At 47.3% G+C, this 20,850-nt stretch overlaps 1 protein-coding gene across 1 annotated transcript in view; it reads right to left on the reverse strand.

Moving 5' to 3' along the window:
* The window catches only part of kif13ba (kinesin family member 13Ba), a 69,261-nt gene extending 51,712 nt beyond the window's left edge, over nucleotides 1-17,549 (reverse strand). Inside the window, 2 exon segments of the mRNA XM_048270866.1 lie at nucleotides 12,446-12,539; nucleotides 16,159-17,549. Coding sequence (XP_048126823.1) covers nucleotides 12,446-12,539; nucleotides 16,159-16,228 — 164 coding nt within the window. The 5' untranslated portion in view covers nucleotides 16,229-17,549.
* Between the last annotated feature and the right edge of the window lie 3,301 nt (nucleotides 17,550-20,850).

The following is a 20,850-nucleotide window of genomic DNA, read 5'->3' on the forward strand; positions in this document are numbered from 1 at the left end:
CATCTCATCCCCTCTCTCCCTCCCTGTCTGTCTGTGTGTCTCATACTTCCATGATCCTGAGAAATATTTTCTTTTCTTTGCCGGCCTGCTTGACTAATTCTCATTGGCCTGGCCTTTGATCAGAGCACAGTGTGGGCCTGGTGGTGAGGGGAAGGAATGCAGTGAGGCCTGTTGGAGGAGAGGAGAGGAGGAAGAGGAGGAGAGGCCTCAGGGTGAAACGATAGACACAGGCACAGGGTGAAGTAGAGGCATTAGGCAGCATGTTCCCAGACAGACAGACACACACACACACACCTGAGGGCCAGGTTGTTTACTGTTGAAGTCAAAGGCAGTGTGTGTGTGTGTGTAAGAGAGAGAATGTAGAGCAAAGAAAAAAAAGAAGAGGTAGTCACACAGAGAGCAACGGAAGATCCAGGATGAGTGACAGACAAGTGTAGAGTCTAGAGTAGGGTGTAGCCAACAACAAGCAGCAGGCAGATACAGCAAGAGAGAGAGAGAGAGAGAGAGAGAGAGAGAGAGAGAGAGAGAGAAAGAAAGAGAGAAAGAAAGAGAAGAGAGAGAGAGAAATGCAGATGCAGACACAAAGCCCAAAGGATAAGCAGAGCCCAAAGGATAAGCAGAGCCCAAAGGATAAGCAGAGCCCAAAGGATAAGCAGAGCCCAAAGGATAAGCAGAGCCCAAACCACATCAAAAGGTTTGAGACGAGACGAGAGAAGTCGCAACATTCTTTAAACCAGCAACTTGCTGCAACGCTCATTCCAGGAAGCTGAAGGGGTTCACACCAGCACTACGATTCACATCACCAGTGTTTCCATAACAACGCCTTTGTCACACCACTGCTAGCCAGATGTGAATTAGATGGCTAGCCAGCAAAGCTAACCAACTAGCTGATATGGCACCAGCAAGTCAAATGATGCTTCTTTTTGTGACTTAATTGGCATGATGTGTTTTGACTGATGTTGTGCGGACACTGGAGTTCTTCAAAACCAAGTCTTTCTCTTTGGCCAAAACTCTGACATCACGCCTCTGCTGGACTGACTGAGTAAGAACACTGTGAGGTAAACGCGTTCTAAAACCTTGAAAGTGCAATTTGATGACAAATCTTTTTAAAACGTCTTGCTACAGCTAGGCAACGTCTTGCAACAGCTAGGCAATGTCTTGCGACGTTTGATTCACACCACTGCAATGGTTTTGTCTCTTCGCAAATGATTGGTGTGAATTTGAACCACAGATCCAGAAGCAGAATGAGTGAGTGGAACATCTCGAGAGCGGGAGAGATGAGATGTACTGAGAACTGTCTTGGGGAGTGTGGAGTACGAGTACACACACACACACACACACAGAGAGAGAGAGCGGGAGAGATGAGAGATGGACTGAGAACTGTCTTGGGGAGTGTGGAGTACAGGTGAAGCAAACAGAGATAGAGACTTAAAAGGCCACGAGGAGACACTGAGTCAGGTCCAAAGAGAGCAGGACAGTGAGGAGGAGACACTGAGTCAGGTCCAAAGAGAGCAGGACAGTGAGGAGGAGACACTGAGTCAGGTCCAAAGAGAGCAGGACAGTGAGGAGGAGAGAGATATGAGTAAGAGCAAGAGTGCAGAACACACACACACAGGCGCACACACACACACACAGGCACAGGCGCGCACACACACACACACATACATACAGGCACAGGCGCACAGCACACACACACACACAGGCACACACATGCGCTAACACACACAAAGGCACAGGCACACATACAGACACACGCACACAAACACACTGACACACATACACTGAGTGAGCTATGAGCTCATGTTCCTCCTGCCTTGGCTATTTTGGCAACTCCCGTCCCAAACACGGGCAGGTTCCAGCTCCTGTGACCTCGTCCTATCACGTTAAGCCTCCTGAGAGCACGGCCAATCGGCCGGTCCCATCTCACCGTCCGCACACGCAGAACACAACACACAACACCGCTGAGACACGAGAGGCAGGACTGAAGGAAACACTGAGCAGTCCGCCAGGGCCAGGCTCATTAGAGGGTTGTGTGTGTGTGTGTGTGTGTGTGTGTGTGTGTGTGTGTCTCAGGGGGCTGCTGTGTGCTTTGTGCTGCACACAAGGCTTTGTTTAGAGTTAAGGCGCAGAACATACACTTTTAGGAAAGAGAAACAAAAACAAACACACACACACACACAGACAGACTTCCTATCCGTGCATGGCTTAGCTGGGTGTGTGCAGCTACAGATTGCGCTGCTGTTGCTGCGGTCTTCCTGTCCTTGACTGCATTGGCGACACCCTTCACAGAAACCTCCAGGCTCAAGTGCAGAGCATGGGGGCAGCTGCTCATCCCCCAACACACACACACACATGCATCGCGCACACACACACACACACACACAACTGCTCATCCCCCAACACACACACACACACACATGCGCACACACACATGTGCGCACACACAACAACTGCTCATCCCCCAACACACACACGCACGCACGCTCACAGACAAACACACATACACACAGACACAACTGCTCATCCCCAACACACACAGACACCCAACTGCGCATCACCCCCCTCATCAATTTTCACGCATTGCTGAGAGCGAAATGTTTCGATGTTTTTGTGTGAGTGTGTACTGTGTGTGTGTGTGTTCATGTTCTGATCCTGCTGCTTGTACCCTGCCTGGACATGCCTGTGCCAACTGCACAAATAAAGAATGCACATCTGAGCTCACCAGAGAGAGAGAGAGAGAGAGAGAGAGAGAGAGAGAGAGAGAGAGAGAGAGAGAGAGAGAGAGAGAAGAGAGAGGAGCGATCGGAGAGTGATGAGCGAGCGCAAGGGAGAGAGAGTGAGAGAAAAGGAAGAGAAATATATAGAGACAGCTCTCCTCACCAAGTACAGGCTGAGTGACCACAGTCTAGCCATAGAGAAAGGCAGGCACAAGAAGTCATGGCTGCCCAAAGAGCAAAGGACATGTGGTCACTGTATGACAGGGGGGTGGAGTCAGAGGTGCACTTTCTGCTACACTGTGACAAAACATCGGTCCCAAAGAGACAAATATTTCACCATTTTGAACAACATCATTCCTAACTTCACAAACTGGAGGAACAGAAAAAAAAACTTGCTGTAGTTTTGGGTGAGGACACCAGCACATGCATACTGGCAGCCAGTTATGTGTCCTCACCCATAACCTGAGAGAAGGCATTACTTTAAGATAATCACTCCCACTACCTCCATTCTTCAACACAACACTGCCCCCCAGCCCCAGTCTGTTACACCATGTCTCCTGTTTGTTTTGTTTTGTTTTGTCCTGTCTTGGTTTTCCTATGCACGTGTACAGACAATGGTCTTGCATGGTTGTGATGTGTGTGTGTGTGTGTGTGTGTGTGTGTGTGTGTGTGTGTGTATACAGTATGTGTGTGTGTGTGTGACGAAGTGATTTGATGTTTGTACATGTGAAGTGAAGATGTTTGTACATGTTTATATCATTTTGTATTTGTATTTTCTTTAATTATTATTATTCCTGTGAACGCTTTGGCAATGCATCATATGGTTTGTCGTGCCAATAAAGCATATTTGAATTTGACAGCTAAATACAGAGAGAGAGGGGGGAGAGAGAGGGAAAGAGAGAGAGAGGGACTGAAATCTGTGTGTTTTTGTGTCAGAGTGTGAAAGAGAGAGAATGGATGTGTAACAGAGAGAGAGTAAGATAGCAAAAGTGTGTGCGTGCATGTGCGTGTGTGTATGTATGTGTGTGTGTGTGTGTGTGTGTGTGTGTGTGTGCATGTGTGCGTGTGTGCATGTGTGTGTGTGTGCACACAGGCAGCATGTGAGACCCCTGACAGGCCCGTGTGTTGAGTTATGGGCCCTAATCCTCGCCAGAGTGCAAACATGTGGTTGTTTTTACCCCCAAATGCCAGCTAGACAGGTGAGACCAATCACTGAGAGATGACCCAGATCTTACAAGACGCGCAGAGCTCTGCCACAGCACTCCACTTCCCTCTTTCTCTCTATCTCCATCTCCCTCTCTTCCTCCATCTTCTCTCTCCTCCCTCTATCTTCCTCCATCTTCCTCTCTTCAGCCTTCTCTCTCTCCCTCTATCTTCCTCTCTTTCTTCTTAATGACGGAGTGAGAGAGCGGGCCTTATCTCCTGAGGGGGAATTTGAAGCGGCAGGCAGCATGCCAGGCTCGCATGTCGTTAACGATGGGGTTGCGTTTAAAGCAGACCCCTAAATCACGGAGGAGGGAGAGAGACGAGCCCAGAGAGAGAGAGAGAGAGAGGGAGAGAAAAAGAGGGAGAGGGAGGGAGAGAAAAAGAGGGAGAGAGAGGCTGGATTATTTCGGATCTCTCTGCACCTCTCTCACACATCCTCCAATCCTCTCTCTCTCTCTCCCTTCTTCATAGGGGCCTGGTTGCCAGCTGCTACACCTCCCTCCCCCTCCACCCACCAGCGCCCCCACCTCTCCAGAGGGGCCACACTACAGCCATTCAGCATTCAGCAGCCAGGAACGCTTGGCATTGCCAGGGGGGGGGAGAGGCACCGGCTTCAGTCTTCCTCAGTGTTTCTCAAGGGCCGCTAGACCACTGCAGGTCTAATGTTTATGTTTAGTTCTTAGCAGACACTTTTGTCCAAAGCCACTCACAATGACATCTGCTAACATTCATTGTTCATTGTTTGTGTGCAACCCACAATATACCACCCCAATTTTCATGAGACTTGGTGCAAACTTCAAAGGTGTAGCACAGACCATGAACCAATTAAATTCAAGAGCAGCTGCTGCCACTACAGCTAACGGAGCTGCTCGGCAAATTTAGTTTCACTTTCGCTGATGTTGCGAGACACAAGATTTGGCCGTTGGTCTTGAATTAGGAGTGGAGTGGTTTCACATCGTTTCAGCTATTATCCATAACAAAACCTTACAATGTGTACATTATCAATATATATCTCATATATGAAACCTTACAATGTGTACATTATCAACATCTCTCATATGAAACCTTACAATGTGTACATTATCAACATATATCTCTCATAGTTTAGGACCATAGGGTAAACTAAACACTGTGCCTGGTTATGTTACGTATGATCATACATGTTGTATATTGTAAAGGGTCTTCAACCAAATCAAAAGGTAGGAGTCAGTCTGCTCTCGATTAGCTGCACAAACCAGATTCAGCCAATTAAGGGCTTTAATGGTATTCTGATGTGTTCAATCATGCAAATCACGCTGAGCTGGACAGCTCTGACAGCAGGATAAGCCTATTTCACAGTGTCAAGGTGTCCGGCCTCGTTGATGTTAATGATGCCTTAATTGGCAGAGTAAAACGTCTTCCTGCTTTTGTCTTTCCTGTGGACTTTTCTTTTGCCGTCTATGGGACAGTGCTGTTCCACAGGAAGTTGATTTACACAGCGGCCCCATCTTGTGAAATGGGCTAATCGAGAAACACACAGAGATGGACAGAGACAGAGGGCCGCTTCTATGAACCTCAGAATGCCCCTCCCCCAATGGGGTTCTCCTGGCCAGCAGCCAAATAGCCTAGTTGCAGCTTCGCCCATGACATTTCTGTCATTCTCCTCTGAATGCTGTAGTCATCCCAGAAGGAAACACATGGCATTTCGAGGGCATGATATTAAGGGGGGGTGGGGTGGATCAACGCAAGCGTGTGCCCACAGCTCAGTGCCCACACATGTTGAAGGACTGTCTAATTATCTGAAGCACATTATGTGGCCTGCCGTGAATAAACTTGGTGGTATTTCCACAGCCGAACTCCCTCCCGGACGGAAAACCCTCCCCCATTCCCCTGAGCGCTTCTGACCAATCACATGGTCAAGTCCCACGGCAAGGAATAGTAACCAGACACGGCATGTGCCAGGGGGGGGGCCATACCCAACCCTTCCCAATGGCACGGAGAGGGCACCAGGCTCCTGTGTGTGTGTGTGTGTGTGTGTGTGTGTGTGTGTGTGTGTGTCTACAGCCAACCAAGCCGCAGGAGCCGTTTCCATCCTCTTTACACATCTTTCCATGAGTCCTGCACATTCAAAACCAGCACAGCAAGCCCCCATCATCAGGAAGACAAGCGTCAGTGTTTGTAGAGAATCAAATCCGTCTGCCCCCAGCTTGATTCAGCTGTTATTGTCCGCCCTCTTCAAATCCATCTGAGCATCTCGATTCAGCTGTTATGGTCTGCTCTCCGCAAATCTCATCTGAACAGTTATTGATTTAGCGTTTTTTCACTTGGTTCTCTCCTCAGAGAGTATGTGCGGATATTTAGGCAACACATCTTAATGACCTGCGTGAGTAAGACGGATTTGAAGGACTGGATCTACTGTTGAGCCCCATCTAATTACTTGTCAGTGTTGACAGGAAGACATGCCAGCCTGGGCAGTGGGGCTGTTATTCCCAGCGTGGCACAGCAGCAGCGTGTGGGCATCTGCGGCCTGAGGTTTTTGCCCGCATTCCTGCGCTGAAGCAAGAGCAAAACAAACGGGGAAGAAAGAAAGAAAGAAAGAAAGAAAGAAAGAAACATCCACTCCTGCAGTATGACCTCTTTATTGCCTTCTTGACATGTGCCACAGTGACAGCTGTCAACATGAGTCAAGGAGTGATCAGTGTGCATGTGTGTGTATGTGTGTGATGATGATGATGATGATGATGATGATGATTCCTGTCTGACACCTCACGATCATGCCCCATGTGCCGTGACAGACGTACCAGCTGGAGGAGGGCATGGGGGTCTGGCGTGGGTACGGGGGGGATACGAGTGGCGAACAGTGATGAACATCAGCAGTAGGGCCACAGTCACCCACGCCCTCTCTCCCTCCGTCCGCCCCCTCTCCTCCTCCTCAGCGTCCGCCCCGATCGGCATCATTTAAAAAATATCTTTCCGCATCGGTGGGTCGAGATCTCGCCGCAGCCACCCACCCCTTGGCCCGCCTGCCCAGGCCATGATCAAGATGACGTCCTGCACACTTGACCTAAATAAGGCCGCCTCTGCCAGAGACTGCTCTCTCTCTCTCTCTCTCTCTTATGGCCCTCATGGAGGAGAGGGAGGTCACATGGTCTTGTTTTTGAACCCGGTCCCAGACCCGTAAATGGGACCGCGTCAAAAACCTGACCGAGCCATATGTTGTTCCAGCCGATGAACACAGTACTTCAGGAGCACGAAATGGATGCTTCAGGTCAGGAGAGAAGCACAGAATGGAGGTGTGACCTTTACCACTGCTGAGATCAAATGTCTACAGAATCGGCACCTTTAATTCGTTAGAAAGAGGCCCCACAGTCAGAGGGTGAGTCAGAACAGTAATACCCAGGGGGTTAACACTTCACGGTACATATTCCCAAAATTAGCATACGCTTGGGACTCCACAAGAAACGCTTGGGACTCCACAAGAAACGCTTGGGACTCCACAAGAAACGCTTGGGACTCCACAAGAAACGCTTGGGACTCCACAAGAAACGCTTGGGACTCCACAAGAAACGCTTGGGACTCCACAAGAAACGCTTGGGACTCAACAAACGCTTGGGACTCAACAAGAAAACCTTAATCTATTCTGTAGACCTGACCATTAAAAAGTTAGCTGCATACTAGGCTTAGCTCAAACCAATTGGAGTCTCAAAACTTAAAGAATACAAGCCTCTGCCTGAAACCCCTTCATACCGAAGGGTGATGTCCAAACCATGAAACACCATGAACCAAACGGTCACTTCTACGTACAGTTCCAGCCTTGTAGTGCCGCAGAGCAAGTGGGATTTGTGTCTGTCACACGGTGTAGTGTCTACCCAAGAGCTACCTGTCCTGGAGAGGTGTCAGCCTACTGGGTCTGTCTTTCGCAACGCATGACGACTGACCCGCCACTGGTAGGCTACACCTGCATTGACATCGCTAAATTTTCAATCCAAATTTATTTAAAAATCACTCAAGACACTCTCATTTGCAGTGATTTACAGGAGAGTGAATGCACAGCCTGGATTTGCAAAAAAACAAAAGGCTAGTCACTGAAATTTAAATTTGTACTATGTTGTGTGCGTGTGTCGAGTTTCTAACATCTATATGTGTACACTTCTGTGACCTACATTAGGTTCTGTGTTTAACATGTAACTTATTAAAAGCTACATGTACCCAGTACTTCAATAAATTACCATGAGACTACTTTTCCTTTCCCCAGCATGCTCTTTGTTTCACCTGACACACTGCCATTTTTTACAACCGCCACAGAAGAGTCTATTGCTCCTAACAACACATATCTGCAACGTTAATGACACCCAGTAAATATGACCCCATCGCCTGCACCCAGACAACCAATGGGTCAATAAATGGACTGTTGGCACAGAGCTTCTGTGGGTAAATATCAACAGGTGTGTGTCTGACCTGCCCTTCAACAGGTACCACTGGTGGAGCCAAGACATTAATCCCCAATCTAATGTTCGTTATGAGGTAACTCATAGGTGAAAGGTTGCCGGCCCCTCCCCATCTTATTGTGTGTGTGTGTGTGTGTGTGTTTGTGTGTGTGTGTGTGTGTTCACTTCCTGTCTGTTCCTGTGAAACAGCAGCTTAATGCTCATCATTCATATTTAAATACCTGAACAACACCCTGCCGACTCACCAATACACCATGACTCATCGCTGAGAGGGTAAAGGATTACAGCCATATTAGTGCATAGAGACTTGTTGGACTATCAGCCAAACCTTTGGTACACAAAGCATGACTAAAAAAAAATTAAAAAAATTAAAAAACATTTCATCAGACGCAAATAATTTCTGACCTGCTAGCTATGAAGAGCAACGCCCACAGAAAGCTGACTCAGAGGGCAGGATATTGGAATGCTCAAGCTTGCATGGCCACAGGGTAAGGATTTAGGGAAAAGAACAAGGATCCCTGCAACCCATCCCATCCCATAATAAGTAAGGTCACAAGGAGCTGTCAATGGGGCTCACACTGGGATTGTAAAACAGTTGGCAAGTCATGTTCCACTCGGGCACTCCACAAATATGTTCCATTGTCTTCCAATCCGGAATCCGAGGGGCACTAAGACCCATGTGGGCAGCAGAGTCTCTCAGCGGGTTCTGAGAAAGTCGGATCCAGTCACACAGAGTGCATTCTAAGAGGAGAGCAATCTCTTCCATTGACAGACAAACATGGCATTGATATTTGTAAGAAATGTAACCATTATTTTAGGCTTCTGCAACAGTGCGTTTTCGCGTTCACTGTCTCTGTGCCAAACACAATTAAACATCAAAAGTTCAGAGCAGGCATTTCTCGCCATGCTGAACCAGAGAATTAAGAAGGAGAGAGAGAGAGAGAGGAGGAGGAGGGAGAGAGGAGGGAGGGAGAGAGACAGGAGGAGATAGAGGGGGGAGAGGGTATAGAAAAACCAAGAGAAAGAGAGAGAGAGAGAGAGAGAGAGAGAGAGAGAGAAGAGGGAGAGAAGAGAAGAGGGTATTAATAGAGAGAAGAGAGAAAATGAGAGTAGGCGAAAAAAATGGGAGACAGTGGTATAAGAAGAGAGAGATGGAAGGTTGAGAAAGAGACAGAAAGAGGGAGAGATGGATGGAAGGAGGGAGATAGGGAGAGCTAATCTCTGTGGCCGATGTGAACTGCGCCTCTCGGGGCATCTGGGTTTGCCGAGGCCATGGGCTCTGCAGGACTCATGAACTCCACGCTGCAATTAAAGTGTCTGTTGTGAGCGAGCAGCAGGCGGCAGGGGCCTTTCACTTCCAAGTTTAAAACCTGTTGTGCCCGGCTCCTTTGAGTGCCCCCTCCTGCTTCACACACACCCACAAAGAGAGAAGAAAAGAGCCAATGCACCCCGAAAAACACATAATTGTGCTACGCACGTTTGGCCCCATAAAAGTCACCAGAGATGTTTACGACCGTCGACAGATGCTGAGGCAGGGCCCTGTACCCCGCTTCACTCAGCCCTAGAGCCCTCGCCCCTCTGTCTCACACATACACAGACACACACCCCTCTCTCTAGACCTCTCTTCCCCTGTCACACACACACACACACCTCTAGACCCCACAGAAAAAGGCTTCCTTGACCACGGGTGACCTGGGGTTAACCTCCGCCCGGCGTTGCCATGCCGACGGAGCGAAGAGAAAAGGGAGGAAGTCAGACAGGGGAGAGTTATGTCCTGACGCTGGGAAGGACAGACAGCAGGGAAGCAGGCCTGGCCCGGCAGGCAACAGGAGGCAAGCCGGCTGGGAAGGAAAGCGACTGCATGACTTCACACTGAACAAAGATGCTGCATAACACAATACAGCAACAACACCACCACATCACAGCACAGCACGCAGGCATTTCACTGCCGCTTGCCTGCCGAGTCTAAATCAGGTCTGGCCCAGTTCTGGCCTGGGTTTGGTTAGATACTGCTCCGCTACGGTCGGCCGTCATGCGGGAATGCGCTCACCGAACCGGCGCAGTCTCTCTGGCGCAGCGCAATTGCACCCAAAGAGCCGCAAATCCATCCGACGACTTCATCAGACCTACGCAAAACCGCCAACGACAGGAAACCACAACTACAAAACAGATTAGCCACAGCAAATAGCATGGCCAACTCCCACAATGCAACAGATTTGTCTCAATGGAAAACATCTTCAGAGACACACAGCATAAGACTACACAACAGCACACACAGTTTCACAAACACCCCTGAAGCTATAAAACTGCAAAACACAAAATGCAACACATCCAACTGTAGCCAACCATAGCGGTCCTACAGTCCCTGGAAAACCATGCCAACTCCCTTTTGAATCCCAAACTCTCCACAACTAGCCAAAACAACAACAAATCGGAAAAAACAACAACATCTGTTCAAATGGCAAAAGCTTTCATTACACACTTGTAGACCCAAAACTATGAACAGCAGCAGCAACAAGTTTCCTGCAGCCTGGACGCCATGCTGGCTTCCTCTCCAGGCCTACACCCTCCCTCTTACGACTAGTCAAAACAACAACAAATCACATTCCAGCGAACCCCTCACCTCTGACCTCTGACCTTCAACACAACTCTTACCTTTGACCTGAGATACTGAGCCAAAGCCCTGATTAAGCCACTCAGTGGGATTTCTGGTTGTGAAAACGAGAAGGGGGCTGTGGCGCAACTGACTACAGTATCTGTACCCCATTCAGGTGCAAGTGCCCCCGAGGACCAGGGTTCGAGTCCGACACAGGCCATTTCCTGATCCCACACCATCTCTCTCCCCCACTCCCTTCCGGTCAGTCTCTTCCCCGTCCTATCTGAATAATGACAAAAAATATGCTTTACGAAACGAGACAGCAGGAAGGGCGATTGATCCTCTCCTGACACAGCACAACTCTCTGGCTGTGACCATGCGAGAGCAGGAAGAGAGAGATCGCTCCCTGACACAGCAGTATGAGAGTCCGAGCGTTCCGAACACTCGCTCACTCAATCACCATGCCACGCCAGGCGGACATGAGGATATGAAACCTGAACACAGACAGGAAGGAGCGGGCAGGAACAGAGGGACCACATCTCCACAAACACCCAACCTGCTGACTGAGCTCGCCCAGGTTTGGGCTGCTGTGCCCACATTCGGACTGCAGTCTGCTACTCCGATGTGCCCACAATTAGACAAACACTCTGCAAGAGCAGTGTGTGTGTGTGTGTGTGTGTGTGTGTGTGTGTGTGTTTCACCCAGGTTTGTCAAATACTTAAACAATATATATATATATATTTTTTTAAAAGGCTAAAATGGGCTCCTCTTCAACCCATACCCACAAACTCCCTCACTTTGTCCCATACCTGAATATTCTAGGTCCACATCACCGTAGACCATCTACCAGCTGATGGAATGGGTTCATCCAGGTTTGTCCATACCCAAGTACTACTGACTACTCAGTTCACAAGTCTCTGCTGCTGCTGCCCATAGACTACCTGCAGTCTGCTTCCCCAGTCTGCACTGTACAGCTGTCTATGTTCCCCCAGGGCTGACCCTCATCTCTAATGGCTGCTTTTTAACCCAAACAACAACAGCCCCTTCTACATCTGGATATCAGGCTTCAACCCCTCTGTGTGTGTGTGTGTGTGTGTGTTTCTCCAGTCTGTACGGCCCTAGATAGTCTACTGCTGTGTGTTTTCCCCCAGGTCTGTGTTGCCTGGGTGCAGGAGCGCCTAACCCCGATGCAGTTCTACTGCACCACTGCTTCTCTACTGCGTAACCCAGATTCCTGCTGCGTCAACCAGCTCACCTGCTGGGTGCATTCCCCATGGTTTCTGTTGCCCCAGAAAGCCTACGTCGCTGTCTGTTAGCCAGGTCTGTGCTGCTCCATGTAGCCTACCTGCTGTCTGTTATCCAGCTCTGTGTGGTTCTAGCTGATGTCTGTTATCCAGGTCTGTGTGGTTCTAGCTGATGTCTGTTACCCAGGTCTGCGCTATTCCAGACAGATTACCTGGTCTCTGTTACCCAGGTGTGTGCTGTTCAAGGACGCCTACCTGCTGTCTGATTTCCCCAGGTTTGTGCCGGCAGGTTGCAGGACCGTCTGGTTGCCCTCCATGTCCACTACACATTTTGTGTTCAGGTCCTTTTCTGAAAGGGGAGAAAGGAAAGGAGGGAGAGGGAGAGGGGGGGAGAGAGAGAGAGAGAGGATTGAAAACACATGAATCAAACCTCAAAGCATTAGCATTTCCCTGACTGCTCAGCAAACTACATTTCCTTCCAGTTCAAACAGAAATTTATTAGGCGGCTTGTGCAAGACAAGGGCAATCGGTTCAGAGAGAGAGAGAGAGAGAGAGAGAGAGAGAGAGAGAGAGAGAATAAAGTGCGTGTTCTCTGCACGGTCATCTTTCTGAAGACCTGCCCAGATTCTGGCAGAGTTGGTGCCTCTTCCCAAGTGCAACCACCATCCTTGACTCACTCCTTGGCCACCATGTTTATGTATATTTAAAACAACACTGTCAAAACAACCTCTCGTATGACACAGCATGTATGCCTATAGGGAGTTCAAGTATTTGGTGAATCTGTATTTAGAAATACCAATGACTGTGTATTCCTCAACAACAACAAAAAAAAAAACATCCCTGTGTTGTTCAGTGTTTTTCCCTCTAAATGTGAAACTTCCTGTGTGCTGTGCTGTGGAAGATAATCCCATGTTTCATTCCGAGAGCTGGTGATGATGAGGGCAGGCAGGCAGGCAGATAAAGCGATCTCAATTCATTTACCAAATCTTCCTAATTGGAGCAGTGATTTCATCGCCGCGCCTAAGCACCCGTCTGCACACTGCACAGCCACTTCCACCATATGGGGAGGGTTCTAATAATAGCCGCGTTAATCACCGTGGTGTCCAGCTGCAGCTGCAGACCTAAACATTGCTTCCACTCATCGTCCCTTCCTTGGAGCAATCACAAGAGGATTTGACATCCGCGACAGCATGCCGTGCATGGCAGCGTCAGTGGCATTAAAAGGGGGCAATTGCGGCTGTTACACTGTAAAGCCCATTAAGTAGTCATTGTGATGTGTGCACTAATTAGGCCCGAGTGGGAGGAAACTAAAGAAATGCCACTGGAACAGGAGAGCAGGCCAGGCACTTCACCCTGGAGCACAGATGCATGTGTGTGTGTGTGTGTGTGTGTGTGAGAGAGAAAGAGAGGACCGGGAGGTGTGTGTGTGTGTAAAAAAAAAAGGTCCTGCCATGTGCTTAGCAATTGGCTTACTAATGGGGGAGTGAGCCAGTGAGCGAATGAGAGAGAGAGATAGAGAGAGGAAGGGAGAGAAAGTGAGGAAGATAAAGGAAGAGAGAGAGAGTGAAGAGAGAGAGGCTGGGAAAAGAGGGAGAAAGGATGTGACAGAGGGAAAACAGTGCTCATGACAAAGACAAAAAGCCTCAGTGAAACAGAGAGCAATAGAGGGAGAGAGAGGGAGAAAGAGAGAGAGAGGGAAAGGGGCAGAAGGATGGAAGAGGAGAAAGAGAAAGAAGGAAAGAAGTGGGAGTGCTATCTGCCGCTACGGAGAATGAAAGACAGCGGCTGGGAAAAGGGGGAGAAAATGGAGAGTACAAATTCTTACAGAGAGAGAGGGAAAGAAAGACAAAGAGAAAAAGAGAGATGGAGAAAGAGAGAGAAAGAGAGGTAGGGAGGGAGAGAGGCCAGAGGAAGCCCTGCTGAAGGAGTTAACCCTTTAAGAGGGTGCATCCTGCCTGTGGAGAACCTCAGACCAGCCTTTGGGCTGGGAGGAAACACAGGCTTCCTGTTGCCTCCTACGTGACTGAACCGCGAGGATCCGCAACGCAGGTCGAGAGCAAGCCCTCTATGCGTGCGTGCGTGCGTGCGTGCGTGCGTGTGTGGATCAAACCGCAACGTGTGAAAGTGTGAATTAGCCACAATGAGAGCTCCGTGGTTTCCTGCCAGGCCTTGGCAGGATGATGAGAGAGGAGGAAGCAGACAGGCACGAAAATGAACCTCGTTGCCATGGTGATGGGATGAGTGAGGGTGAACCTCTCTAAAAGACCCGGCGAAGGCACAGCACGCAGACCACATCGCCATCGTCAACACATCAACCGTCTCTCGGCTCATTACATAACGTTACATACCACTTTCCAGGACACATCACATCACACCACAGTGTCTTGAGAGCAGCAAAGGCTCTGATAAAAGGCCATAATTATTGTGAGCCTAAGCGCGGTTTCCCCAATGCAGTTAGTGTAAAAATACAAAGGCGACACTTTGCAAGCTACTGTGGGAATTAAGGCTGTGTAATTGAATGCTTCTGAGGATGCCAAACATGACATCATGCTGTTATGCGACATTAAACATCAACAATAACTTTTCCTACAGCCATCCCAATGCACTGTGTGAATTACTGTCAAACTGGAACAGAGCAGGTCTGTGCTTTAGTTTATATCAAGTGTGATTAAGCTTGGCCTACTTCGTGATGGCCCTCATTCTGGCAGTACCACACACACACAATTTCTGTAATGTCAAAGTGACAATGTGTGTGTGAGAGCAAGAGAGTGAGAGAGAGAACAAAAACACAAGAGTGTTTTCACTTTCCAAAGCCCTTTCAAGTTGGCCAGACGTATTAATGTCAGTAGCTGGGGAACGCATCTGTGCATGTTTCTTCGAAGGTTCGCCGGCTCTGGTGGGCCTGGGAACATGCTCCGTTATGCAACGTTGGCAAATAGTCCATTCAGACCCCTTTCCTGCCTTTGTCTAAGGCAGTGCACACACAGAGCGCTGACGAGAGGTCAGAGGTAGCCGAGCCAGCGAAAGCAAACTAAAAAGTCGACAGGGATGGTCCACGTTAAACAAGGGTAATGCGAGAGCTCCGTGGTGAATAGAAGAATCTATGTGGCTCAAATGAATACATTACCTTACATGGGATTAAGAGTAATTTGCTTTGACAGTTGACAGTGGAGTCGTTTTTTTAAGGATGAACAAATTCACCCATCAAGAATGGTTTCTGTTCACACACGTCTTTGTTATGAAGGGCAGGGAGAGGACAAGGTTTGGTTTGGGCTTATGTCGTGGCAGACTAACCGGCAAGAGTTCATTCTGACAGATGAAAGAGTAGGCTACGGGTGACAGCATAACCCTCCGCCGTGGCAGTCTTGTGACTGAATTTTACGCTCAAGTCCGACACGTGACTTCTTTGGCTACACTGAGGCCAATATTTTCCGCTTCACGGGCAGCCTTTTCAAGGCACATGTTCTCCCACGGCAAAGACCCACTAAACACATTGGCTGTAATATAACGGTTCTTGTATATAGTCGGTTCTTTTTAAAGTGAAAATAGTTTTAACATCTTGGTATGATGACCATCACTGATTTTCAATAAAGTCAGGCTAGCATATGTTTAGGCTACACTCAATCTCAATGATTCCCACAATCTTGTTTTGTCACATAAAACGCCCCACCCAAAGTGTGCACATACCTTTCCAAGCACTAATTTATGGTGGGTTAATGTAAAACTGCTGTTGGTGACTGATAATGTCTTGTTGAGTGTAACACGATGCCAGCTAACCCTCACACTTCTGAAAGGTAGCCTACACAAGGCTGGATCAAGACAATGTGCCCCAATGAACTCAAATGACGCACACATGACTTGAAAACACCACCAAGAAACTGAAAAACAGTAGATTTCGTTCATTTAGCTAGGGCACTAATGTTTGTTTGCGATGTAAAGACACTGACTTCCAAAGTTCAATCACTCACCCCTCCTGTTCATAGGTCGGACCCTTACAGCGACCTTCACATTGGAGTCGCTCAGGCTGCTCTCGCCCATGGTGACCGACTGTGTGTTTCCGTGCTATTGTGGCTGAAATTAAACCGGCTGACAGGCTGCTTTTAATTGAGTCCAATATATGCAGGTCCAAGACACGTTAGAATCCATCCAGATATAGATTGTCCCCAAGTCTGGCAGCCATTGTCCTTCCAAAAAGCTCAGTATTTGGCTTCAGCTTGCGTTAGTTGAAATGGTTCGAAGCACAACCACATTGCATATTCCCGCTGAGTTGCCGTCCTCGACGGACTCAATGAAATCAATAATGATAAAGGTTGACGCACCTAATGTTACAGAACGAAAACTGAGCTTCTAACACCCGAGTTGAAAATCGTAAAATGTTCAGTAAAATTATTACACAAATAATGTTAACTTCTATGATCTGAATATAGCATCAACGTTACCCCAAGTCCAGGCTATCGGTGTATTGGGTTAACGTTACCAAGTAAAATACGTTCCATTAGGCAACACAAAATATCTGTTTACGTTACCCAACACGCTACTTTCTTCAAATTACTTGCAAGACGTCATGTTAAAACTTGGATCTTTCTATCCAACATAACGTACTTGAGGAGACCAGCAATAAATGATAGCCAGTAACGTTACGATTGTCTTCACTCAGACTAAACCCAACACCAGACCATGGACAACGCGCTCTGAGACAGCGCGGCTTATTATATATTTATGGATGGCAACAAGTTTCTTTGTCATATTGTGGCACTACAATAACTCATACAGGCTATATGAACAACATGACATTAGCGGCATTGTTTTTCTAATTAAAAACAAAACTCAGATTTGCAGACTAAGCTAACAAGCTGTCTAGCCACCTTTAGCCAACGATACCTGCATGTCTCAAACAAGTAACGTTAGCTTGTTACCAAAATTGCTACAAAATACTTAAAAGTATACAGGAACAAATGCACGCCGATTGAAAATATCAACTGTCTAGTGATGCTACTGTAAACCGACCAGCTGAAATGTGATGCACCTCTCCCCTTGGATCTGGTAGAAAACTAGCTATCTAATTAGCTTGGCTACTGCTAATGTTAGCAAACTAACGGGTTGGGTCAATATAGAAGTTCAGTCTCGCAAGCCTCTTGGCTGACGGTTCCAGCGACGACTCTCACAGGCGTTCTTGACAAATCCAAGGTGTGGGTCGGTGCCAATCCAACGTTCCCCCAGATTCCAAAGAATGACCGCGGAGTTTTCTCCAAACAATGAAAAAATGTCATTCCCTGAATCAGCAGCACCGCTCTCACACACTGGCAGTGGCTAGTCCTAGCATACTGCTAGCTCCCAGTAACCTGGAATAACCCTCTCCCCGCCTCTTCCGATAGAGCAGGACACCCCAAACTTGAGTCGGATAACGGGTTACGCCATTGAGATGAGGTCTTTACCCATTTTTTAAATAGATTAAAGTTAGTTGTTAATTGACTCAGAGGGTAATGAACATATGCCGCCTTCACAACAGTGCATTCGTCAGTGTCTTATTCACCAGAATAAATTGATTTAGCCTAATAGATTTCTTACGTTTGGGTTTCTTTTAAATGGTCGGATACTGCTCCCCATTATTTGTCAGTAGTAGGCCTAGGCCTATATGCTAAACTGCGAGTGGACAGTCGACATCTTTTCACGTGTATCATATTTTCTGAAGAACATATAGACAGCCCGCTTGAGTTAAGACAAATGGTGATACCTGTTCGTTTGTTTCTGAGTTTTTTTTGTTATTGCATAAAGTAAATCACTGACAACTCTTTGATTTGGTTTAGTGGTGACATCTACTGGTAGGCCAATGTAGGAGTAGCCTATATGTCAGGCCTGTACCACACTGCCTATGCTACATGTGGTAGATGTCTCGACGAAAGTAGGCTCTAGCCTACAAATCAGCGTTATCAAAAGTATGGTCTTGTTATTTACAAGATCTTTGTTATTTCTGACAGAATAATGTGACCTTTCCCCCGTTTTAAGATGCAAGAAGCAAGTGGTAACCATTTGATTGACACACTAGAGGTCGCTAGACTGCCAGTGATTTCGTGGTAAACATCAATTCCGCAGAGAGCAGACTCCGAATGAAAAGCAGTTGTTGGATATGTTCAGTTGAGCAGTGGGGCAAACCAGTTTAAATGTATTGTCATAAAAGGATTGATCAGTACTGAAATTCCTTGTGCTCAAGAGCCAGCTCAACTTTAGAGAATACATTAAATAGTTGTGATGAAAAAAGTTATATTCATTGTGTTTGTGTGCATGTGTCTGTGTGTGGAGGGGGGGGGGGGGGGTTATGTTGTGTGTTTTTCTTTGGGGGGGGGGGGGGGGTGATGAAATGGTGTGTGTATGGGGTGTGGGGCTGTATGGTGTGTGTGTTTGGGGGTGTGTAATGGTGTGTGTGTGTGTGTTTGCTCCACACTGTGTGTGTGTGTTCGCTCCTGAGTATGTGCGCATGTTCATGTGTGTGTTTGTGTTCAGTTTATGAATGTATGTGTGTGTGGGGGTAATGGTATGTGTATGTGTGAGGGCAAAGTGGCAAGTGCAAAAAGAGAGAGAGAGAAAAAAGGAAAAAACCTGATGAAGTGTGAGGTTGATTAAATTATTCTCTCACATTGCTGCCTGTCCCAACTATCTCTAGGATCTGTTCAGACAGTGCTCAGCAATAAATCACTCAGAGATTGTCATCAAAGTGATATCACTTTCTTCATTTTCTTTTTCACTCACCATATCACTAAAGCTCATATGTTTCTTTCTTGTCCCATCTTTTGTCACTATAACAAGACATTCATGGAATAAAGTTGATGCATTCTCTGATGTAAGAATATAATTTAAAGTGATAGTTGGATCAGCTGGTGCATTTGTTTCATTCTATGGGTGATAGATCACACACCATCACAAGAAAGACCACTATCATCTTCATCACAACAATCATCATCATCACTACCATCATCATCATCACGACTCATCATCACGACTCATCATAAGGTTGAGGCCAACCTTTCAGGTGAGGCACTTGCATAAGCAATATAAATCCATAATTCAGTGCCCCTATAACCCGATTCCTTGGAGAGATGGGTGGTCTTCTCTCTAATGTGCATGTGGTCACCAGCGCCTTAATCAGTGGCAGGCGGCGAGTGGTCTTTGAAGCTGGGTAATTTAGAGTAAATGTTACAGCCCCTCCTGTGGTCCGGCGTCATGTTTGGGTCCTGCCACAGGCCAAAGTGGGCGAGCACCAGTAGGGGTATCCCAGAGGAAAGGGCAGCAGGCTTTGAAGTCAGCACGACATCCAGTCAGCGCTGCAGCTTGGCACACATTTCCCACCAGCACCGAGTGCCAGCCGACCACATGGAGGATGAAGACACAGTATTAGTTTTGGGTCGTTTAAGAAGGGTCTAAAGACATTCCTATTCAACATATACTTAGTTGTTTAAGCGCTTATGTGTTATGGTTTGTATAATGTTGTTTTATTTCAATTGGGCTGTTAATTAATTTGACATTATTGTTTATTATCGATATTCTCCTTAATGCAGTCTTAGCATGTCATTGTTTTTATTTTATTGATTGAATGGACATTATTGTTTTATTATTGCCTTTCCCCTTTTTTTCCATTGCTTTTTATTAGGCTATTGATTGAATTGATATTATTTTGTATTATAACTATTCTCCTTATTATATTTGACCTACATTCTAATCTGTTCCCTGTTCAATTTTAAATATTATTATGTTGTTTGTATTTATGTGTCTTTGGACAAAGGCGTCTGCTAAATCCATAACTATAACCATAACCATATAGGCATATGACAGTCATAGAATGAAATGTCCATCTATACATTTGTCTGTCTGGCTCTGGCTCTGTATCTATTCGTCAATGATCAAGATCAAAATATGACTGTTTTGGCCCCAGCAGTGGCGCGACTGGCTGGGGCACCTGCATTGTACGCCGGCGACCCGGGTTCGATTCCCGCCCCGTGGTCCTTTCCGGATCCTACCCCGGCTCTCTCTCCTACTCATTTCCTGTCGATCTCTACTAACCTGTCTGAAGGCAGCCCCCCCCCCCCTCAAAAAAAATTCTGTCTGTCTGTCCGGCTTTCCTGTCTTTCTATATTTGTCAAGTAATTGCGTCAAATTCAGTCCTCCCTTAAACAGATATACTCATCACTATATAACACCTCTTGTCAAGTACACCTTGAAAGTACAAGTTGCCGTTTACTTTTTTACTCAATACTAGGTGCAACCTCAGAGCAAAACACTGAGAGAAGATTGGCCAATAGAAGACATTTTCTACCAAGAGCATTGTGAAGTTTCCAGCGTCCACACGACGGGCCACAGGAAGCCTGTGGAAGGTGATTTGTACACATTACCAGTGATGATGGGGGACAAAACTCCGCAGTGGCGTGGGCGCCAGGCTGTTGCTTATCATTCATTCTTTCATAGCTTGTCATTGGGTTCGTTAAGATGACATGATTAGGGTAATTGTTCCGGCCCCTGTAATCGGGAGGAAGCGTGCCAGGCAGAGGGTTCGATTTCAGGAACGACCCTTATCTTTAGCGAACCGGCCCAGCGAGGGGTGGGAGGCGGGTGAAGAGAGGGGCAGGGCGTGGGCAGGAGGGCCAGAAGTGCTTATTGGTAATCAATTG

This window comes from Alosa alosa, chromosome 19 (genome assembly GCF_017589495.1).
Source record: "Alosa alosa isolate M-15738 ecotype Scorff River chromosome 19, AALO_Geno_1.1, whole genome shotgun sequence".
NCBI lineage: Eukaryota > Metazoa > Chordata > Actinopteri > Clupeiformes > Clupeidae > Alosa > Alosa alosa.